At 49.9% G+C, this 20,501-nt stretch overlaps 1 protein-coding gene across 10 annotated transcripts in view; it reads right to left on the bottom strand.

Moving 5' to 3' along the window:
* Positions 1–1,434: 1,434 nt before the first annotated feature.
* P4ha2 (prolyl 4-hydroxylase subunit alpha 2) overlaps positions 1,435–20,501 on the bottom strand; it is a 105,123-nt gene continuing 86,056 nt past the window's right edge. For 7 of the 10 annotated variants that reach the window (XM_036195823.1, XM_036195818.1, XM_036195820.1 and 4 more), the window contains exons 7-16: positions 17,906–18,145; positions 16,135–16,328; positions 15,225–15,401; positions 8,133–8,203; positions 7,844–7,943; positions 7,036–7,089; positions 6,450–6,515; positions 4,404–4,472; positions 3,951–4,047; positions 1,435–1,897 (exon numbers count right to left, since the gene is read on the bottom strand). In XM_036195823.1, coding sequence (XP_036051716.1) covers positions 1,827–1,897; positions 3,951–4,047; positions 4,404–4,472; positions 6,450–6,515; positions 7,036–7,089; positions 7,844–7,943; positions 8,133–8,203; positions 15,225–15,401; positions 16,135–16,328; positions 17,906–18,145 — 1,139 coding nt within the window. In that variant the 3' untranslated portion in view covers positions 1,435–1,826. Of the gene's footprint in view, positions 1,898–3,950; positions 4,048–4,403; positions 4,473–6,449; positions 6,516–6,563; positions 6,624–7,035; positions 7,090–7,843; positions 7,944–8,132; positions 8,204–15,224; positions 15,402–16,134; positions 16,329–17,905; positions 18,146–20,501 lie in introns of all 10 variants that reach the window. The other 3 variants (XM_036195826.1, XM_036195827.1, XM_036195828.1) reach the window with 2 other exon arrangements.

Genomic DNA, 20,501 nt, shown 5'->3' with positions numbered 1-20,501 from the left:
GAGGGCACTTCTAGGAGGGATTAACGGAGGCAGGAGGACCCTCTTCCACAGTACACAACACCTTCCTGTGGCAGCCCAGATGCAAAGTCCAAAACAGCAGGGCTCCCGCTCTTCCGTACCTCCCGCTCTTCCGTGCCTCCCGCTCTTCCGTGCCTGCCTTTTGGTCTTGCTGGTGAGTATGCCTATCCAGTTGTGGCTGCCACTGCTGCCAGCCTTCACTGCCATCACAACGAAGCTTCTTCCATCTTTCAATGCGGACTGAGGACTGATCACTCTCCAGAAGTCCTCAGGCCTTCAGCACCAGATTGGGACAACTAGTCACAACCCTCCTAGACTGAACCGCTGCTGGTTCTCAGCCTCTCCAGAGTGTAGCTGGCCACTGTTGAACTACCCAGCCTGCATCCTGTAAACCAATCTAATAGATTCCCTTTGTAATATATATTCATCCTGTTGGTTCTGTTTCTCTAGAGGGCCCTGCATGAACTGTGAAAACAAACTCCATGAAAATACAGACAAATCTTTAAAACAATACCAAACGAAAGAAGCCAAACAGAAATATATATGTATAGTCTGACTCAGTCAAGAACTCAGTCAATGAAAATGAAGTTACTGTGTTCAGTGACCTGGCCGGCCACAGGAGGGAAACTTCAATGGTGACCACAAATCACCATCCCACGGTTATCCCTCAGCTTCTTGGACAGGGGAGGAGATATCAGCCAGGAGGGCCTCCCACGTGGCTCCTGAGCGCTGATTGGAAAAGTTCTAGCCAGGGACAACTCAGCGTACACATCCCAAACTGAACACTAACAGCATCCCAACTGTGAGCACACGTTCTTTCTTTCTATGTTCACTGGGTGGCCAGATGAAATTATTTACCTCCAGTTTCCAGAAAAGTACACAAGTCTGGAGGGCACATGGGTGTTAAAACCAGCTTTAGAACCCTAGGCTGGGGCTGTGCTCTGCAGAATGTCTGCACAGTGGAGACACACAAAATGGTGGAACTGGTCAGAGCTTCTAGATTGTGTGTGTACACATTCATGTGTGTGTGTTTGTGTGTGCACATGCATGTGGAGACCAGCTGTCCACTTCAGGTATTTTCCTATATGAGCCTGGTCTCTCATCAAACCTGTAGCTCCCCAAATTTGGCAAGCCCCAAGGCTCTTCCTGTCTCCACCTCCCCAGCACTGGGATCACAGGCATACTCTGCCAGACCCAACTTTTATGTAAATGCTGGGAGTCAGAATTCAGGTCTCTCTCTCTCTCTCTCTCTCTCTCTCTCTCTCTCTCTCTCTCTCTCTCTCTCTGTGTGTGTGTGTGTGTGTGTGTGTGTGTGTGTGTGTGTGTCATTTTTAACTGAGCCAGCCCCAGTTCCTGAATTAAAAACACACAACAACAACAAACCCCAAACACTCCAAAATAAGGCTATTTAAAGGCTTCTGGCAGGGACATTTTATTTTTTGGTTAAAGCCACAACAAATAGAAATGTCATAAAAACAAACCTGTAAACACAGCATCAGAACTTTGGTTTCACTAAAACATCTCCCACCTGAAACATCTGAGGTACGAAGGCACCGAGTGAGGTGCTACACAGTCTGGTTCTGCAGCAGCCACACCAATGCTACCCTTGGAGCCAGGGGAAGCATAGGCTGGCCAGAGTCTGGGGCCCAGGTCATCCAGTACTCGGCCCAGGACACACTCTCTCAAATTCAGACAAACACTGGCTCCTCCAATGACCTGCCTGACAAGAGCTGGAACACACAAAGGAATCCGTCACGCTGAACTTGATGACTAGGCTGTGGAGCCAGGAAGGGGCAGAGCAAAGGACGTCAGTCAACTTCTGTTGTTCCACAAGGCCTCAAGAACTCTTGTCCTCGTTCATGGAACCACTTATTGGAGACTGTGAAGACAAAGCAAGTATGTAACGATCCAAACTATCAGGTCAGCAGCCAAAAAATGAATACTTCCTCAATGACGACCGCTGCCCTGCACTCCGGGGGTAAGACCCCAGAGAGACACAGCTCAGACCTCAAGCCTGCTGAAAACACACAGGCACGCAGGTAACTTTATGTACAAAAGTCGACCAGTGATTCAATGCATGTATGCAGGTTGCCATGGGAATGGAGCCAAAGGGTATCTCACGATGTTGGGGAAGCAGTACTGACACAGAACGGGAAGTCATCCTGGAAAGAGGGCGGGCATATCTACAGCTGCCACTCACTCTAAGTGGGCTGGATGCAGAAAGTGGGGTGGGAAGGTCCTCAAAGGCAGAGGCCCCTCTGCTAAGTGTGAAGGACCTCAAGAGGCTGGGACAGTGGCAAGTAGAAACTGAGAGGACAGGGTGGGGAACCTGCATGCACTGTACAGGGCCTGGCCACGAGCCTCAGGCCCTGTGAGTAACAGAGCAGAATCTCAGTGCTGCGGGCACCCTAGCTGAAGCACCGGTATCAGCGCTGCATGTGACAGGCATGCACCAGGACTCCGTTCCTCAAACACAGACTCTCTCATAAGAATAAAATAAAGTAATGCGGGCAGATGGCACAGCTCACGTCAGGAGCCCAGCAACCTGAGCTTAATCCCCAGAACCCACAATGTGCAAGAAGAGAGCCAATTCTTTCAAACTGTCCTCTGACCTGCACAATTGTGAACATGGCACACACACACACACACACACACACACACACGCACGCACACACACGCACACACGCACACGCACGCACGCACGCACGCACACACACACGCACACACACACACGCACGCACGCACGCACACACACGCACACACACGCACACACACACGCACGCACGCGCACACACGCACGCACGCATACACACGCACACACGCACACGCACGCACGCACGCACACACACACGCACACACACACACGCACGCACGCACGCACACACACGCACACACACGCACACACACACGCACGCACGCGCACACACGCACGCACGCATACACACACACACACACGCACACGCACGCACACACACACGCACACACACACACACACACACACACACACACGCACGCACGCGCACACACGCACGCACGCACGCATACACACACGCACACACGCACACGCACGCACGCACGCACGCACACACACACGCACGCGCACACACACGCACGCACACACACACACACACACATTTTTAAAGCAATGCACTACTAAAGTCAGAGATTTTAAAATGCAGCTTAATACCTGTACGTAACTAAACAGTCTAGAAGAGTTAATTAGCAGCATATATAGTGCAATGATAAATCAGTTAAAATTAAACACTCAGTGCTTCTGTGTGTCGGGTTAGTAAATTAGACCTACACTATCTGTTTTCCTCCCAGATCAGCAACTACCTCATCTTCATGTGTTTACTTTACCTTTCCTGTAAACCTATCAGTACTTATCTCCCACACTCCAAGGGTTATAAATGCGTGTGACCCCTTCCTGTCACATTCTAGTCCATGCCTTTCCTAGCTCTCCACAGCTGCTCCAGAGTCAGGCTCAAGTTCATCCTCTGGGGTCTGTCCCAGCCTCCAATCTCATCTCTCAGAGACCAGTCTCATCTCAGGCCTCCCCTTCTTCAAGTGACAAGGACAGCTAGTCCCCCCAAGCCTGTTACCTAAGATGCTGGTTGTAGCCACAAGTGTCTTGCTGGCCTCAGACAGGCACCCTCTCTCCCTTCTGTTTCCAGCTCTATTCTCCACTAAAACCCTTGCCAGAGCCCACTTCTCTGGAAGGCTACCTGGACCTATGTGCTTATGCAGCCCAGGCTTCCTTGGCTCTCTGAGCATCTCTTGAGCGTTGACAACCAGCTGCAGGAGCTCTGGCTAGGTGGGACAAGCAGCCAAGAAAACCTTTTGTGATGTGCACACCTGACAGCAGTTAGCAGCTGTTTCCACTTCTGCATCTACAGCTGAGGTCCCATCAACACCCCCCTCCAGCCACTCACCCCACTTGCAGCCCACAAGCACGGGGCAGGCCGCATGTCTCGTTCGATAATCACCTTCCCCGCTCCGCAGAAGGTTGTACCAGAATACAGCTGTGCCCTGAGAAAGAGATGAGCTGTCAGAGCACATCTTAAAGATCAGTCACAAGGGCCGGCTCTAAGAATCTAGAACCATCCACCCCTCGGCAGAAATGCCCTTCCTTTCCTGTGTTTGGGGGACAGGGCTCAAAAGCACCTATCCCTCAAAGGGAAGGAAGGTCAGAAACCCGCCTGCCCTGAAGGGTCTTCTCTCCCCAGCCCTTCTCCCTGGGTGGAAGTTGGGACCACAGTCCAGGGCACAGGTGAGAAGGAACTAAGGCACATCACGTTGCAGTCAAGTAGACAGTCAATGGCACCGGGGACAGAGACAAGGTCTGAGCCCTGCTCAAACGTGTGACCCTGAAGAATCACGCTTACCTTCTTGGGCCAAATTGCAGCTCCCAGGTCAGGGAAGACGGTGGCACCTCCAGCTTCTACATCACTCATCTGGGAACATAAGGCAAAGAGCTTGGCCCCTCTACCCAAGGACAGCAGAGCAACAAAGCCTCAAGGATGTAACAAGGTGTGCAGGTCACCCTACACCAAGCATGAGTAGCACAGCCTGGAGGCTCTATGCCTTTCTTTCAGCCAAGAAAGACTTCCTGCCCACAGATTAATCTGTTGTTCCTTGATAGGAACAATCTGAGTCTATTTAGAAAATGTTATCTTAGGCTAGCAATGACTTGGCAGTTAAGAGCACTTGCTGTTACACGCAACCCAGGTTCAGTTCCCAGCACTCACATGGTGGCTCACAACCATCTGTAACTCCAGTTCCAGGAAATCCAACGCCCTCTTCTGGACTCTGTGGGTACCATGCATGCATGTGGTACATACAACATATATGCACACACATACGCAGGCAAATACTCATACATATTAAATACGTATCAAAAAAAAAGAAAAAGAAAAAGAAAAGAAAGAAGAAAACACTTATCTTGACCCTGTCCCCTCTTGAATCCTCTCCCTATGAGGCTTCCAACCTCAGGAGTACCCCCTTCCCTGTGTGGCCATTTTTCTGGCTCTAATCAGACCTCCACCTTCCCAGAATGCTACTCTGCCCTGCTTTCTCCTGTAAATGGCACTCCTACTTGAAGTGTTTTGTTTGTCTATGCTGTAATAAAAAGGGCTTATAAAGCAGTAAGCATTAGAGCTAAGAAATGTCCCATGATGACACATACCAGCCTGGCTGAAGGGGCGGGCACTCAGTTGGCTCATGATAAGGAAGATGAAAAGACCCAGTGGCTTCCCTGGTGCTGGGGTTCAAACCCAGCGAATCTTCAAGTCAGTCTCACGCACCTCTCTCTCCCATACACTAGCCTTTCCCGTTTCCCGACATCCCAAACCTTTCCCCTCCCATCCCCACACACCTTCTTCTTTGCCAAAATATATTCCACAAATTTCCATTTAATTTTCAAGTCTCAACTGACGTGTTGTTTCCCAAATGAAGCCTTTACTGAACCCCATGCCTGGGCAAATTCTTCAGTGTTTGTCTCCATGGTAACTAAATAATAATCTCTCCCATGCTTCAAGTGCATGTCCCATGGCAGACCTCAGATGTCACAACAGAGACCACATAGAACCAGCTCAGCAGTGTATGTGCAGAGCAGTCTCTAGGATAATTAAAACTTAGAGGGGAAAAATAAACTTTGTTTCTAAGTTCCTGACTATGTATGCATCCTTAGAATGGGCTATTACAATGGGGAGAGGTAAACTGAGAACCTATGGATGAGGGGCAAGGGGCAGCAGGAGGGAAGCTGACTACCCAGCCTCCGAGGAAACAGAGGCAGTTTCCATGGAAAAGCACCTCCTGGCCACCTCTGCACTCTGCCAGTGGGACAGAGCCCACCGTGGCTCCCATTCCCAAAGCTCAGAGTAGCCCTGCATCCATCAGAAAGGATGCAGAGCGTGTCACAACGGACACATGTGAAAGATAAGGCTAAGGGAATCAGCCAGCAAGAAGGCCAGACACACCAGGACTCCACTCTGATGAGGTTCTGTGGTCTCAGAAAGCAGGGTGGTGGTGGGAAGGGACGCAGGAATTACTGTTGAATAGAAATAGAGTTTCCATTTTATGAGGTGAGAAGAGTTATGGTAACAGATGGTAAATGATTCACATTAGAGATTGATTTAATAAATTATCACTGAAGCACACAGAGGACTGTTATGATGGCAAGTTTTATATTATGTATATTTTATCACAGCTTAAAACAAAGTTGTGGGGGGTTGGGAAAGAGCCAGGGGGTAGGAGAAGGCTAAGCACACAGATGGGAACAAAAGCCAGCTCTTTATACTCTCACCAGGAAGGGCACTGACAGACCACTCTGCAGCAGCTGACGCTGTGAGCCCTGATAGGGGTGGGATGGACAGGAGCCCTCTGGCCCCAGGGTCTCCACAGGGCCCCTCAGGCGCACGCATCATACTCACGTAGTTTAGAAACGTAGCCACACGATTCCCAGTCCCTAAACGCTTGAAAGCATCTTGCTCATCGCTCTATAAAATTAAGGGAGAGGGAACAAATGGGCCCAGCCCAGTACTTACATAGTTAAGAAACGTCGCTAACCTATTTCCCTCCGTTTTGAGGCCGCTGTCAAAGGGTCGCTGCAACAGACAACAACTTTTATCTAAGTTTGCAACTAACTTACCCGCCACCCAAAGGACAGGGACCAAAAGGGCCGGGGGATGGTTAAGTGTGCCTTCCTCCCACAGCACAGCAGGAATACGGGACAGGGCTACAAAGGGACCCCCAGCAAGAACTCAGGGATGGGGAAGGAGGTCAGAAAAGATTATTTTTTTATTTGCTTTATTATTGGGCCAAACACTCCCCACGTGAACAGGAAACAACCAGGCCCCACTGGGCTCCGCAGGTATTTCACCAACAACATAGTTTTTTCCTGGCAAGGTGGTAGGTGGAGGAGGGATAATGTGGAAGCTGGGATGCTTCTAGAAGCTCCCACCTTCTCAAACCAGCCAGGGCAGAGCCCTCCAGAAATATCTGTGATTGGGGCCTTACCCTAGAGAAGTCAAAGTGGGGTTCATACTGTCCTCCCATTCCATAGTTTGCGACCTGGTGAGAGATTACAGCATTGAATTTGCCAGCAGTATGAAGAGCTCCATAACAGCCCAATGCTCCATGCATACCATCTCCCTAGGCCTGAAAGCAACCCCCAGCCTTTGTGTATGTGTGGTCTATGTATGTGGTGTACGTATATGGTGGGGTGTGCACACGTCTGTGTGCATGCAGAGGCCAGAGGAGGATATTGTGTGTCCTGCTCCATCACGCTCTACCTTATTCCCTTGAGACAATGAACCTGGAGCTAAGCCGGCACCCAGCAAGCCTGTGGGCACTCTCCACAGCACTGGGGTGGCAGGAAAATGCTTAGCCACACTCTGCTTTCTGTGTGGATGCTGGGGATGTGAACTCAAGGCTCATGTGAGTACATGTTCGCTCTCCAGGTGGTGGTACTCTTTCTGGAGGGTGGAATCCTGGGGCCTCGCTGGCATAATCAGACCACTGGATGTGGGCCATGAAGCTTTTCTCTGCTGTTGGTTCTGGCCAGCCCAAGCCCTCTGGTTTCTGGTCCAGCAAAATGTGAACAAGCTGTGTTGCACGCTCCTGCTACCAAGCCTCCCCACCATGATGGACTCAAACTGTGAGCCAAAGCAGACCTCTCCTCCATCATCTTGCTTCTGTCGGGTCCTTTGATTCGAAGAGTGAGTAATGGAGTCAGTGAGCCTTCTCAGACAGCCGGGGAACCTTGGGAGACCACCCAGCCCAACAGAACTCCTTCCAACTCCTCCAGCCCCAAGGAGCAGCCTACCTGCAATAGTTCTGCAGTCTTCACTGTCAGCCCTGTGATATGCTGCATCCGGCGGTTGACTCGGGCTACAACAGGGTCATCGTCTTCCTCTAGCCAGGAGCTGAGCAAGAAGAAAGGCATGGGCAGGCTTAGACGAAGTCCGATGATCCCGTCAAGGCCAGCACTGATGGGCAACACAGGGTAAATGCCACAGAAAGAGGAGGTGCAGCAGGCAGGAGAAGTGGGCATCAGCATTCTTTTGCTACCTTGCTGGGAAGCTGCACCCCACCCCACAGCTACATCTGCTCACCTTTTGGAAACTCTATAGCTGGCAACAGTGAGGACGCCTGTCTTGGGATCACGAACAGTGGCTCGTGCGAGCTGAAAGACAGGACAGAGTTACCTTTTTGGTTTTGGGTGTTTATCCAGAGAACCCTGATCCCAGGGAGGCCAGCCCCATCAGTGGGAAATATCTGGTTCTAGCCAAGGTCCCACGACACTGCAATCTACTCTACACTTTGCTCTGTTCTATGAGGCCTGGCCACACCCTCCTTGCTCATTACCCGCCCCTTCTGCTACTTGGGTCTATGCTGCCAGCCCTGCTATGCCTATGAATTCTGCTTGGTCTGTACATGTATCCCCCAAACTTGGCCTTTCTTGACAGGCCCACACTACACTGCTTGAACACAGCTTTGATTCCGCCACACGCAGACTGACCGACCCGTCTCTGAGCTTCAACCTGAGGCTTCTCCTGACATGGTCAAGTTCGCTCATGTTTTCCTTCTATCCAGACACATTCTGCTGTGCCTCCTGCCCTGCTGGGCTCCCATTGATCAGTAAGTAAGTCAGTCTTCAGTCCCTTGGGGCCCTCCCAGAGTCAACAGAGAAAACAATAGGAATCTGATGCACACAAACTGCTATGCAGAAGCCACCTTTCATGGGCAACTACACACACACACACACACACACACACACACACACACACACACACACCCCTTTCCTCTACCTCATCTCCCCAGTCTCCATATAAAAGCTTAATGGTACTGCCAGGAGGGATATACTTGTCCACAGCAAGAGTACAGGTGCCTTCCTTGTGGTGTGGACTGTCCTAACGGGCTCACATGATGTGAGCTTGGTATGGATGGACATGTTCATGCAGAGGTATATACGGACCAAACAGAATAGTGCTGACTCTTGCTTCCAGTAACTATCTGACTGATGCCTACTAGGTGCCAGGTGGTGACCGAGACACGACCCCTGCCTTCATATAACTTGGTCAAGTGGAGACAGTAGAAAAACAGCCAAGTAATTAAGCATGGGTGAGCTTAACCTCCTGTGGAAGCACAGCCAAAAGGTTGCAGCACCTTGGGTACTGTTGAGAGCCGGGCTGACTCAAGGCTTTCTCTGAGATTCTCGTGTATAGAGAAGGAATGGACTTCCTTGTCTGATCCTTAGCAGATACAGTAATGGCCTGGGGCAAAGGTCTTGGGGAGCTGCAGCTTTGGGACCTCAGAACCAAACTCTGTGGTTACTGGTCCCAAGGCTGTGTGCTTCTCTCTAATGCCCTAGCCCTTGAGAAAGCCTGTGTCCCCGTGTGCAGCATTGCTTGATTAGCTTCCTGCTGACTTCGTCCCACTGTATGAGAGCTTTCCAGTAGCACTCTCTCATTTCTCCCCTGGAAACAGTATATGAGATGCTGGACTTCTTAATAAGCTTGCCTGGCATGAGATAGAGCTTAGAGCCCTCCGGGGCCTACCTGTTTGATCTTCTTTCCCTCTGATCCTTCCTCCTCGGGACCCTGCCACTGAAGAAGAAGCTGGTGGTCCAGGTTAGGGTACTATGTACATTACATCATCAGGCAAAGACACTGGTGCAAAAGGCACTGGCTACAGGTCGAGGCGACATGATGTAGTGAGATGGGAAGAGGCCGAAGGCACAGAGACCAGGGTCTGCTGCCATCTTATGGACAAACTGAAATGGGGACGGCCTCATGCAAGGGAGGGGCATTCACAACGGAGTGTAAGGACTATCGGGCCACCTTATACAGAGAAAGCAGAAAGGAGAGAGGACTAACAAAGGTGGAGCAAGAGTCAGGGCAAAGGATGACAGTGGCCTGGGACAGGAGATGGCAGAGGGATGGAGAAAGAGGAGCCAGATGTCTGGTCCATAAGTACATCGACCCATCTGATCACCTTGCCTCCTAACACTCTCATATGACTAAGGCAGCCAGCATACCCAGGAAAGATGGTTTCCCAGGTTCCTATCTATGGTCCTTTTATCAGCCTAGTGGATGGCCATCCCTGCCCGATAACAGACCCTGCCACCAGACTGTGAAAACATCTAAGCCTCAGCATTGGCCTGGTGCCCAAAAAAGACTTTGGGCAGCTGTGCTCTGCCCTGGGGACAGACGGGGCTATTTTGAAAGCAGACTGGGGACTCACAGACAGCTGCCAGGCATTCCCCACAAGCCAAGCTAAGCTCACTGGCCCCACTTCAAAGCCAGAATAGCATCTGTCTGTCCTGGCCTCCGGAAAGGAGAGGTCAGCTCATGATGGCCAATGTGTATGGCTTGTCACAAGGCTCCTGTTCAAAGCCCAGTTATCCCAACACCAGCCACCTTCCCCATCCCTGCTGCTCATGCATACATGTGCACAGAGAAAAACGCCCAATGTCCTGGACTAAGGCAGGTAAGGAATCTCTCAGGAGATTCTGGCTTGACAGTGCCTCTCTCAGCTAGAAATCAGGAGACTTAAGTTTTCTTCTCTAGAGGACTTTGGAACTGGCCATGAAAGTGACATGACAGGTCCTGGCTAGAGTGCTCCATACACATCAACTAGATTGGCCCTCAGTCACATCCATGACATCAGCAACAGATCCTGTCTCCTGACTGTGCTAGGTCTTCAAACCAAGCTATTCCAAGGTGAGCTCCAGGGCCACTACAGAAACCTATCTTAGGTCTGTCCATGAGTGGAAGTTCTGGCCATCTCAGCCGCTCCAATTCTACTACAAATAAAGCAATAGAAAGCCAGCTAATTCCTCCCTCCCAGTCACCTGTGACAGGAGAAAGCTGGGGCAACAGCAGCCCACAGTCCTCTTCGAAAGAGATTAATGGGACCAAATCATCTATGGGCTAGAAACCCAAGAATAATTGTACCAATATGACGTGTATACAAGAACCAACAGTTGATGGCATACGTAGCAGCAAATACCAGTTGGATTTCTATGATACTCAGAAACAAGACAAGGAGGTCCATAGCAAAAATGTTCTAGAAGTTCCAGGCATATCAATAAGATGGTCAAGGCAAAGGAGCTATAACTACTAGGGAGGATAAAATATTTTCCTCACTTGCAGGTGACAATTGGGTCAAGATAACCCAAGAAGAAGTAACTTCCACCACCACCTCTGACCTACACAGATCAGCTTCCTCAGGTTCAAGGGAAAATGAAGATAGACCTGGAATCTGCAACAGATGACAGTTCATACACATGAAACACTGGAGACAGGTCCTGCCACACCAATAAATACTAGTTACCACTGGGATTTCAAAAATCACAAGGACAGCATGAAATTTGCAGGCAAATGGATGGAACTAGAAAAAAATCATCCTGAGAGAGGTAACCCAAACCCAGAAGGACAAACATGGTATGTACTCACTCATAAGTGGATTCTAGATATAAAGCAAAAAACAATCAGACTGCAACCCACAGAACCATGGAGGCTATATATATATATATGGCATGGGGGACCCTAGGATGACTGTAGCTTATAAGAATGAAGAATTTATACTGTATCAAGCTGATAATAGAAAAATAAATTAATTAATCTAAAAAAATAAAAAAAGTAAAGAAAAATTTGAACTATTTAAAAAAACATTTTGCTAAAGCAAAAAGGGGAAACTAGGGGCTCATCATTCCTCTTCACATTCTATTCTTTTCCTTGTTTTATATATTTTAAATTTTTTATTGGTGGATTCTGCTGGAGTATCCACTGCAGATAAGCACCGGAGGGCTCCTGCTGCAAATCACCCTCTGGAACGATGGAAGGATCTTTCTACTGACACTTGGAGGGAACCAGATCTAGTGTTGGTGTGGGCCCAGGGTTCTGCTTATGTCTTTCCTCAGGACAATGAGATTCCTCATTGGGTTTCTGAGCGCTGTGTGTGCCCTGTGGCTGCAGCTGAAGCCCAACATAGCAGAGACCTATTGGGCCTTTGTGAAAAACTCTCCCCTTCTGATGCCAATGGGGATTAAGAGCCCAATATGGCCAGCTTTGGCAAGCATTAACGTAAGCCTAGGAACTGCAGCCATGCGGTTGGATTCTACAGAAGGTAATGTATGGTAACTGCTTTTCAAGTATGTTTGAGAACGTGTCACCCAGACACCTAGGAGATTAAGGATAACACTGAAGATCACTGACTTCCATTTATTAACAGTAGCATGCCAGCAAAGCATTTTAATTTTCACAATCCTATTCAAGCTGGAGTAGTACCTACTTCTCAGGAGTGGCTCTGTGCAACATTTTTTGGCCTCCTGAAATTCAGTTAGCCCCCTTTGAAGATACCTTAAACTTTGTGAGTCTGAATATAGCCATCATGAGACCATTAGTTCTGCTCCTTGTGAGCTGTCTGTTTTTCCTTTATGGTTCTTAGTTATTCTTTTGCAGAGCTGCCAGCTTAAGTCGTGCTGGGATCAAGAAAAATGGGCCTCGGCAGTTTGTGTTCCTGGAATTGTGTCCATGCCAGTGGATACCCACACGCTCCAGATGAGAATTTGACATCACTGCTGCCGTTGTTGCTGTTATAGCAGTGGTGGCCACCACTGCTACTATTTCTGGGATTGCCATTTCATAAGTGGTTACTACAGCTAGCACAGTGGAGACCCTGGCAGCAAAAGTAGCTACCACAGTTAGTTAATCTTTCATTCTGTTGGGCATGACAAATTTAAATCAATAGTTATATACATTTCAATTGGCTTTGAAAGTTATAAATTTATAAACTCAAGTTCCATTTGCTTTTGGGATACCATCTTACAAGGACTCCAATTTGCAGAAAGGCTCGTTAAGGAAGGAAATGGCTCAGTTGCCTTTAAGCTACCGGCTATGGATGGGTTAAGACTTCTGTTGGTCTTTTCTGTGTCGAACACACAGATTGCAAGCCCAGCGTCACTTAGAGATCTTTGGTAACAGTTAACTCTGCAGCTCTCACACAATTGAGCCTGTATGATAATGAGTATTCAGAGATGGGTAATGCCTGGGGGGCGCTCACCAACCTAAGACAGAGCGCCTGTGTGGCCTGGACAGGTGTCTCCATGACAGGTAAGGTGACCTGCTGACATTCCATGCAACCTAAGTCAGAAGCTCATTTTTTAGTAAAAAGTGTGGGGGGACTTGTAGGGCTCTGGCCCCCATTTTGGGTAACTGTTGCCTTGCTTTCTGACCTTGACCTTGATATCCTCCCTATGCTAATTCCCTGCGAGATTCCACCCTCCTGAATGCTTAAGGGGAAGTTCCTTGTCTGTGTATCCTGCATATTGGGTGTTAACAGCTTAGATGCAAGATTGTAAAACATCGGAAGCAAACTTCTGCCCTCCAGGGTTCTCCCATTGTGCTATAAGCCTGTATTTAAGACCTCCTCCCTCCTTCAATAAACAGAATTCAGCATTCAAAAAAAAAGAAAGAAAGAAATTGAAGACAGCAATGGTCTAAAAAAAAGGAAGTAGTCATGTCATAGGCCTATGAGGATGCTGGACTAAAGACTATCAAATTGTGTAAACAGGAAAATTGTATACTATGTGAATTATCTGTCAATAAAGATCTTATAAAAAATCAATAGTTTGGCATGTTTGGCTAGAAATGTGGCTCAGCTAAAAGAGTGATGGCCTGGCACATATGAGGCCCTGGGTTTGATTGCCAGCACTGTATAAACCAAGTGAGATATTATACATCTATAATTCTAGCCCTCAGGAGGTGGAAGCAGAAGGATCAGAAGTGCAAGGTTATCCTTAGACATAGATAAAACAAGTTTGAAGCCAGCCTGAACTATGTAAGACCCTACATTTAAAAAAATTTAGTATATAATAGTGAATTAATGTAACAATGTAACAAGTTACATACTCCCAAGAAGAAAATTTACAAAAAAAAAAAAAAGTAACCAATGAGGAATAAGCTTAGTAAGAAATGTATTTGAACTGAAAATTTGAACATGAATAAGTAAAGATAAAGAATATCTAGATGGTACTGATGTACACCCTCCTCTAAGTCAAACAGTTCACTCCGGTTTTTATTATCTCACTGCAGCCCTCCTCCCTCACTGCAGCCCTCCTCCCTCACTGCAGCCCTCCTCCCTCACTGCAGCCCTCCTCCCTCACTGCAGCCCTCCTCCCTCACAGCAGCCCTCCTCCCTCACTGCAACCTTCACCCCTCACTGCAGCCCTCCTCCCTCAACCCTCCTCCCTCACTGCAGCCCTCCTCCCTCACTGCAGCCCTCCTCCCTCACTGCAGCCCTCCTCCCTCACTGCAGCCCTCCTCCCTCACAACAGCCCTCCTCCCTCACTGCAGCCCTCCTCCCTCACTGCAACCTTCACCCCTCACAGCAGCCCTCCTCCCTCACTGTAGCCCTCTCCCTCACTGCAGCCCTCCTCCCTCACAGCAGCCCTCCTCCCTCACTGCAGCCCTCCTCCCTCACTGCAGCCCTCCTCCCTCACTGCAGCCCTCCTCCCTCACTGCAGCCCTCCTCCCTCACAGCAGCCCTCCTCCCTCACTGCAGCCCTCCTCCCTCACTGCAGCCCTCCTCCCTCACTGCAGCCCTCCTCCCTCACTGTAGTCCTCCTCCTTCACTGTAGCCCTCCTCCCTCACTGTAGCCCTCCTCCCTCACTGCAGCCCTCCTCCCTCACTGCAGCCCTCCTCCCTCACTGCAGCCCTCCTCCCTCACTGCAGCCCTCCTCCCTCACTGCAGCCCTCCTCCCTCACTACAGCCCTCCTCCCTCACTGCAGCCCTCCTCCCTCACTGCAACCCTCCTCCCTCACTGCAGCCCTCCTCCCTCACTGCAGTCCTGATCAGGAGCTCCACAGATTCCACTTTTTTGAGACCATGCATTTCCTTAAGAACAATCCATACACTAGCCCTTCAACCAGATGAAATGGCATTTGTCACTGAGCTGCCCTGCTCCCAACATGACCTGCTATCATTCATGTTCTTGTCTATCCATCCTGGGTCCCTACTTTTTCTTTTCTCCTCGGTCATAAACCTGCAGTGTCAGCCTAAGTCCACAGCACGTCAATGTATTCACACTAGCTATTGGTGAGACTGAACCAGTGCACGGACAAGCTGCCCCATAGAGGCAGAAGGAGGGACTGCACCCCACCTCACACAGTGCCCCAGCAGGACCCACAGAGACACCTACTTTGGGCTTCGCGATTTCCTTGATCCTCTCGATCTCTTCATCTGACATCACGTCATAGTATCGGACAATGTGTGGGCTATCCCACTCATCTTCCTCTTTGAAGGGGGCGATGAGGAGCTGTGGCACCCGGTTACCATGATGGTACCTGCAGAAGAGCTTCTTCTGCCTCTGGGGCGTCTAGGGAGCACAGAGCATAGGCCTGAGCACCGTGAGCCTTACCCTGGGTTCCAGCCCAGCTGTCTGCACACTCTGGTTTCACCCTCCATGGCCAAGGTTATCCTCAGCTTCACTACAGAAGAAAACCAGAGTAGGAAGTGACCTCACACAAACCATGCAGCTTCCCTTTTCTCCAAAGAGAACCTCATTCCCACAATTCCTGTGGCAGGGGCACTTCCTGACCCTTTTCATGGAGATTTGGTGAACCCCAAATCACTGTGGATGGGGAGAAGCCTTCCCAGACGGAAAACAACCAGAAGCCCGTCTGGGGCACAGGAAAGGTGAGCACCTCCCTCATACTGAGCTGTGAGGATCAGCGGAACCCTAGGGCTCTCAAACATCCTAGCAAGGGTTGCCTTTTTTACCACTGGATCTCACTTGTCATTTACACCATGACTTCCCTGGAGACCTGAGGCATAGCTACACCCATCATTTTATTCCCTCAAACCAATCAGTCAAATGATAGGTAGGCACACTGGGTGGGGAGTACAGCAATGCCCTGGAGGACAGGAATTCTCCCTGGAGCATCCATGGAGACAATCTTCTGTCCTACGCATCAGAGAACACCCACCTATCAGATCAGCCTCAGCAGATGTTGAGAAAAGTGCCAATAGGCCATGGAATTTCCCATGCTGCCTCCCCAGACCAGCACTCAGCTCCCCAGCCAGGCCACCGGCCCCTTCCCAGGTCTCACCAGTTTGATGCCCTCCCCACGACACAGGCTCTCATACACGTCCCTCTCGGGGAGGTAGTCCATAGGCCTCTCGTACAAGTTTTCCTGGGTCGCTAGCCCGGCTTCTGTCTGATTGAACAACGTTTTTTCTCTTTCTTCCTCTAACAGCCGCTCAAAGTACCGCAGATTCCCTCCAGCCCGTTCATGGCTTGGGTCTAGAAAAAGTGAAACGTGAGGGGACAAGGAAACCACAAAATCTGTTAGGTCATTTACAGAAACTGCTCTGTGAGCCGTTCCTCTCCCAGCAGCCCACTGGTCCGCTACGCTCTGCTGGCCGCAGCACCTCACCAGGGTGTGCCAGCCACAGCTGAAAAGCCAACAGAGGCCCTTTCATCTTGTCCAGGGATGAGGAGGACCTGTCATTAAAGCGGAGCACATTTAGCTAGTAACTAGGGGGTTAGACAGAACTCAGAACTAGTGGGGGCCTCCAGGAGATCTCCGGGAGTTTTGCCTCCTCCTTGTGATGGCTGTAGCTACTTGAAGCCATTCCCCAGAATGCAGCCAGATCTAGGGACCACACCACACACTGGCTACAAATAGGAGACAAACTGAGATACAGAAGGAGGAGGAGGAGGGGAGAGGGGGAGGAGAAGGAAGAGGAGGAGAAGGAGGAGAAAGAGAGAAAAAGAGAAGGGCCACAAGGCAGACCAGGTGGCTCAGCAGGTAAAGGTGCTTACAACCAAGTCTCACAACCTGAGTTCAATACCCAGGACCCACATGGTGTAAAAGGAGAGAACTTACTCCCTAGAGTTGGCCCCTGACCATATGTACCCTGTGGCCCTTTACATTCACCCACATATGCAATAAGTAAATGAATGAATGAATGAATATGTAATAAATGTAATAAAGTTTTATTTAAAAATAGAAGAGTCACTGCTCTGGCAGACAACACAGTATCTGAAGCCACAGCCACGGCAGGATTTCTACATCACTCCCCAGATAACAAAACTGAGGCTCAAAGATGTTCAGTGACTTAAGATGAACCCACACAGAAGAGTCGGGTTGGGGGGGGGGGCTGACTCCCGGTCCAGGGCTCTTATTAACTCTTGTGACAGAGTCTACAAGACTCTCTACCCACGTTGGCCTTGCAGGATGCTCAAATGCTAGCGGACCTCACATGCAGGCCCCCTGGAAGGCACTGGCAAAGTCAAGTCTTCGCTGCCCTGTGAAACCCCAGACAACACTCCTATACATTAGGAAAAGGTGCAACTAACAGGCTTTAACGAGCCTTGTTCTGTCCCACATCACAGAACACACAGAGTACAAATGGCTAAGTCCTACTTTAGACCTCAGGCCACCACTAGCTAGAATTACTGTCACTACAGCAATCCAGAAGTATGGCTTGCTTCTCCATCTGTACTTTACACAGTGAAGGGTCTACCCTGCATAACGGTACAAGCACCACAATACTAGGTCCTTATTTTTAAAAGTGCCACCGTGTGCATGCACGTGCACATGCACTTGCACACACATGCCCATGCACATGCATGAGCAACACACGTATACACACAAGGATGTCACGGGCCTTTGAATAGCCATCACCAGCTGGGCATGGCCTAACATCAAGACTGTGGGTAAGGAGCTAGTCAGCAGTTGGAAAGGCAACTGAAATCACTAAGACACTCATCACTGGCCAGGTAATGATTCAACTGATTTAGTTCCAAGAGATGATGGAGCAATGTGGCCAGAAGAGGCAAGTTCCCTCGCTAGGTCCAGTTCCTAACCTCCTTACCAAGAGACAGCAGGCGGCGGGTGAGCTCCACAGCACGGTGCAGATCACCCAGTTGGAAGACAGCATAGCTCAGGTAGTCCAGCACCAGGGACTTTGTTATGGTAGCCTCCTCCCCAGCATCTAGCTGCTTCAGCACCTGCTCCATCCACAGCACCGTGTGATAATAGTCTCCTTCATTGTAGGCTGAGCGTCCCATCCCAAAGCAGTCATCCACACTCAGCATGGCCTGGTACTTGGTTCCTGTAGCAGGAAAAGCAACAGTCAGGCTCTGAAATGCCTCTGGGTTAAGAAGGAAGATGCTCACTTTGAAGAAATGCTGGGCTACTACCTAAGCAAAATCCTACCCAGACTTCATGCCACACACCATGAAATACCATCAATGCAGTGAGCACAAAGACATTGGTTTAGCTTAGGTTAGAGTTCATAGCCAATCTCTAAGCCTTAGACTCCTTCTCTCAAGTGGGAAGGGGCTTTGTGACAGGCAGTTCAGGAATACTACCAAGACATGGCCCTGAGGTCAGTGGGTATAGGTCCTGTGGGTCCAAAACAGAAGATGCATGGAGGGCAGCTGGCCATGGAAGTCTGAAGAGCAGAAAACGTAGATGAATTTAAGAACAGAATTCAGGTGATATGAAAGCCATGGACAAGGGTAGTCACATGTCTGAAAAAGGAAAGGACAGAGAAGGTCCGAGGTTAGACCTCAAGGGAACATAATGTGCAGTAACATGAGAAGGTACCAAGAGGATACAGGTAAAGAACAGGTGACGGATACCAATGGCGACAAAGAACCAAGGCTGCAATCCAGTTGGGACATTCGAGCAACAACTCAGCAGACCTCATGTCTTATGGGACATCTGTTGTGGAAAGTGTTCATGAAGACGGTTTCAACCTGAGGAACAGCAGCAGCTTTAGGGAGATGCAGAGCTTCAGCCAGGCTTGGGATGGCAAAGACAATGTGTTCCTCCTCGAATAATGAGAAGCAGTTCCCACAGAATAAGGAGGGCTAGACCCTCCCCGCAGCCACACGCGTCTCCCTGCTAACAGCTATCGGGCGTGGATGGCATGCTAGAACTACTCGCGTCTCACTCTCTTGGCCTGAGGTCCACAATGGGCCTCTTCCCAGGAGGAAGCCCGCTGCAGGATGACAGCTGCTGCAGAGATCGCACTCTGTTCATCCTGGTGACCCAGAATCTGACGACATGGGATAGGATGTCAGGAAAGTAAACACAAGAAGGAGTCATAGGCAGGCCAAGCATTAGGAGGCTTATGGGAACTTTCCTTTCTTCACAAGTCTCCAAGGATCTCCACTGACTCTGTGGACCCAGGAACCTAATCACAACAGGCTGTGTAAGGAAGATAAGCAAACTGTGCTCTGGACCTGGACCGAACCAGGTCTGTTTGGACCTTGCTGCATACTTACCCATTGAGTGACTCTGCACAAGTTACCCAACCTCAGATTCAGTCCCCTACCTAAATAAATATAATATCTACCCAAATCTATCTAAATAGAGATACCGGCCTCAGTTTTAAAGGACTGGTGTCAAAAAGCTCAATGAGATGACATATGAAGATCTGCCTCGGGATGGGAAAGGCCAGCAGCTACAATCAACATGTCCTGTGAATGCCAAGAATGTGAAGAAGGACTTCCAGAACTCGGCATCCTCCTCAGAAGGAAACTCAAGTGCCGGCTCCATGAACAGTGACAGGTAAGCAGAGTGTTCAAGGACTGTCAGACAGGCAGGAGCCCACAACGGGTAAGGGTAATAGAGCTGAGAGACGCTGGGAACAATGTCCCACGGAGGCAGTGGGATCTCAAAGACCATCACTTATAGGCAGGCTTTGGGGTCACTTCTGAAAGCTAAGTAATGAACTCAAATGGCTGCCTGTGTGTGCTGAGGAGCACACAGAAAATTATCCTAAGTTGGTTGGAGATATGAAAAAAGGTCAGAGGGCATTAGAGAGACAGAATCCATAGGCTTTAAGGGTACGGCTTAGGCCACCAACAGGCAGAGGTACTTTTTGCTAAGATAACAGGCAAAGACAGAGGGTAAACAGTTCAAAACCAGATGGGAATTTCAATTTGGCAGAAATTGAATAAAGTTTGTGCAATCCATGGGATGTCCAAGTAGAGGTGTCTCCAGGCACTGTCCTACCCTGGTTGGAAGCCCAGAGACATGTGTTGACTTGTGTTGCCATCCACGGAGGGCAACACACCAAGTGATGAAAACAGCAGAGCTTACCAGAGGGAGGGACTCACCTGGGGAGGGGCTCACCTGGGGAGGGGCTCACCTGGGGAGGGGCTCACCTGGAGGAGGGGCTCACCTGGAGGAGGGGCTCACCTGGGGAAGGGGCTCACCTGGAGGAGGGGCTCACCTGGGGAGGGGCACACCTGGGGGGGCTCACCTGGGGGAGGGGCTCACCTGGAGGAGGGGCTCACCTGGGGGAGGGGCTCACCTGGGGGAGGGGCTCACCTGGGGGAGGGGCTCACCTGGGGAAGGGGCTCACCTGGAGGAGGGGCTCACCTGGAGAAGAGGCTCACCTGGGGAGGGGCTCACCTGGGGAAGGGGCTCACCTGGAGGAGGGGCTCACCTGGGGA

The sequence above is a fragment of the Onychomys torridus genome, chromosome 8 (assembly GCF_903995425.1).
Source record: "Onychomys torridus chromosome 8, mOncTor1.1, whole genome shotgun sequence".
Lineage (NCBI taxonomy): Eukaryota > Metazoa > Chordata > Mammalia > Rodentia > Cricetidae > Onychomys > Onychomys torridus.
This window is presented reverse-complemented; position numbering and strand designations above follow the sequence as displayed.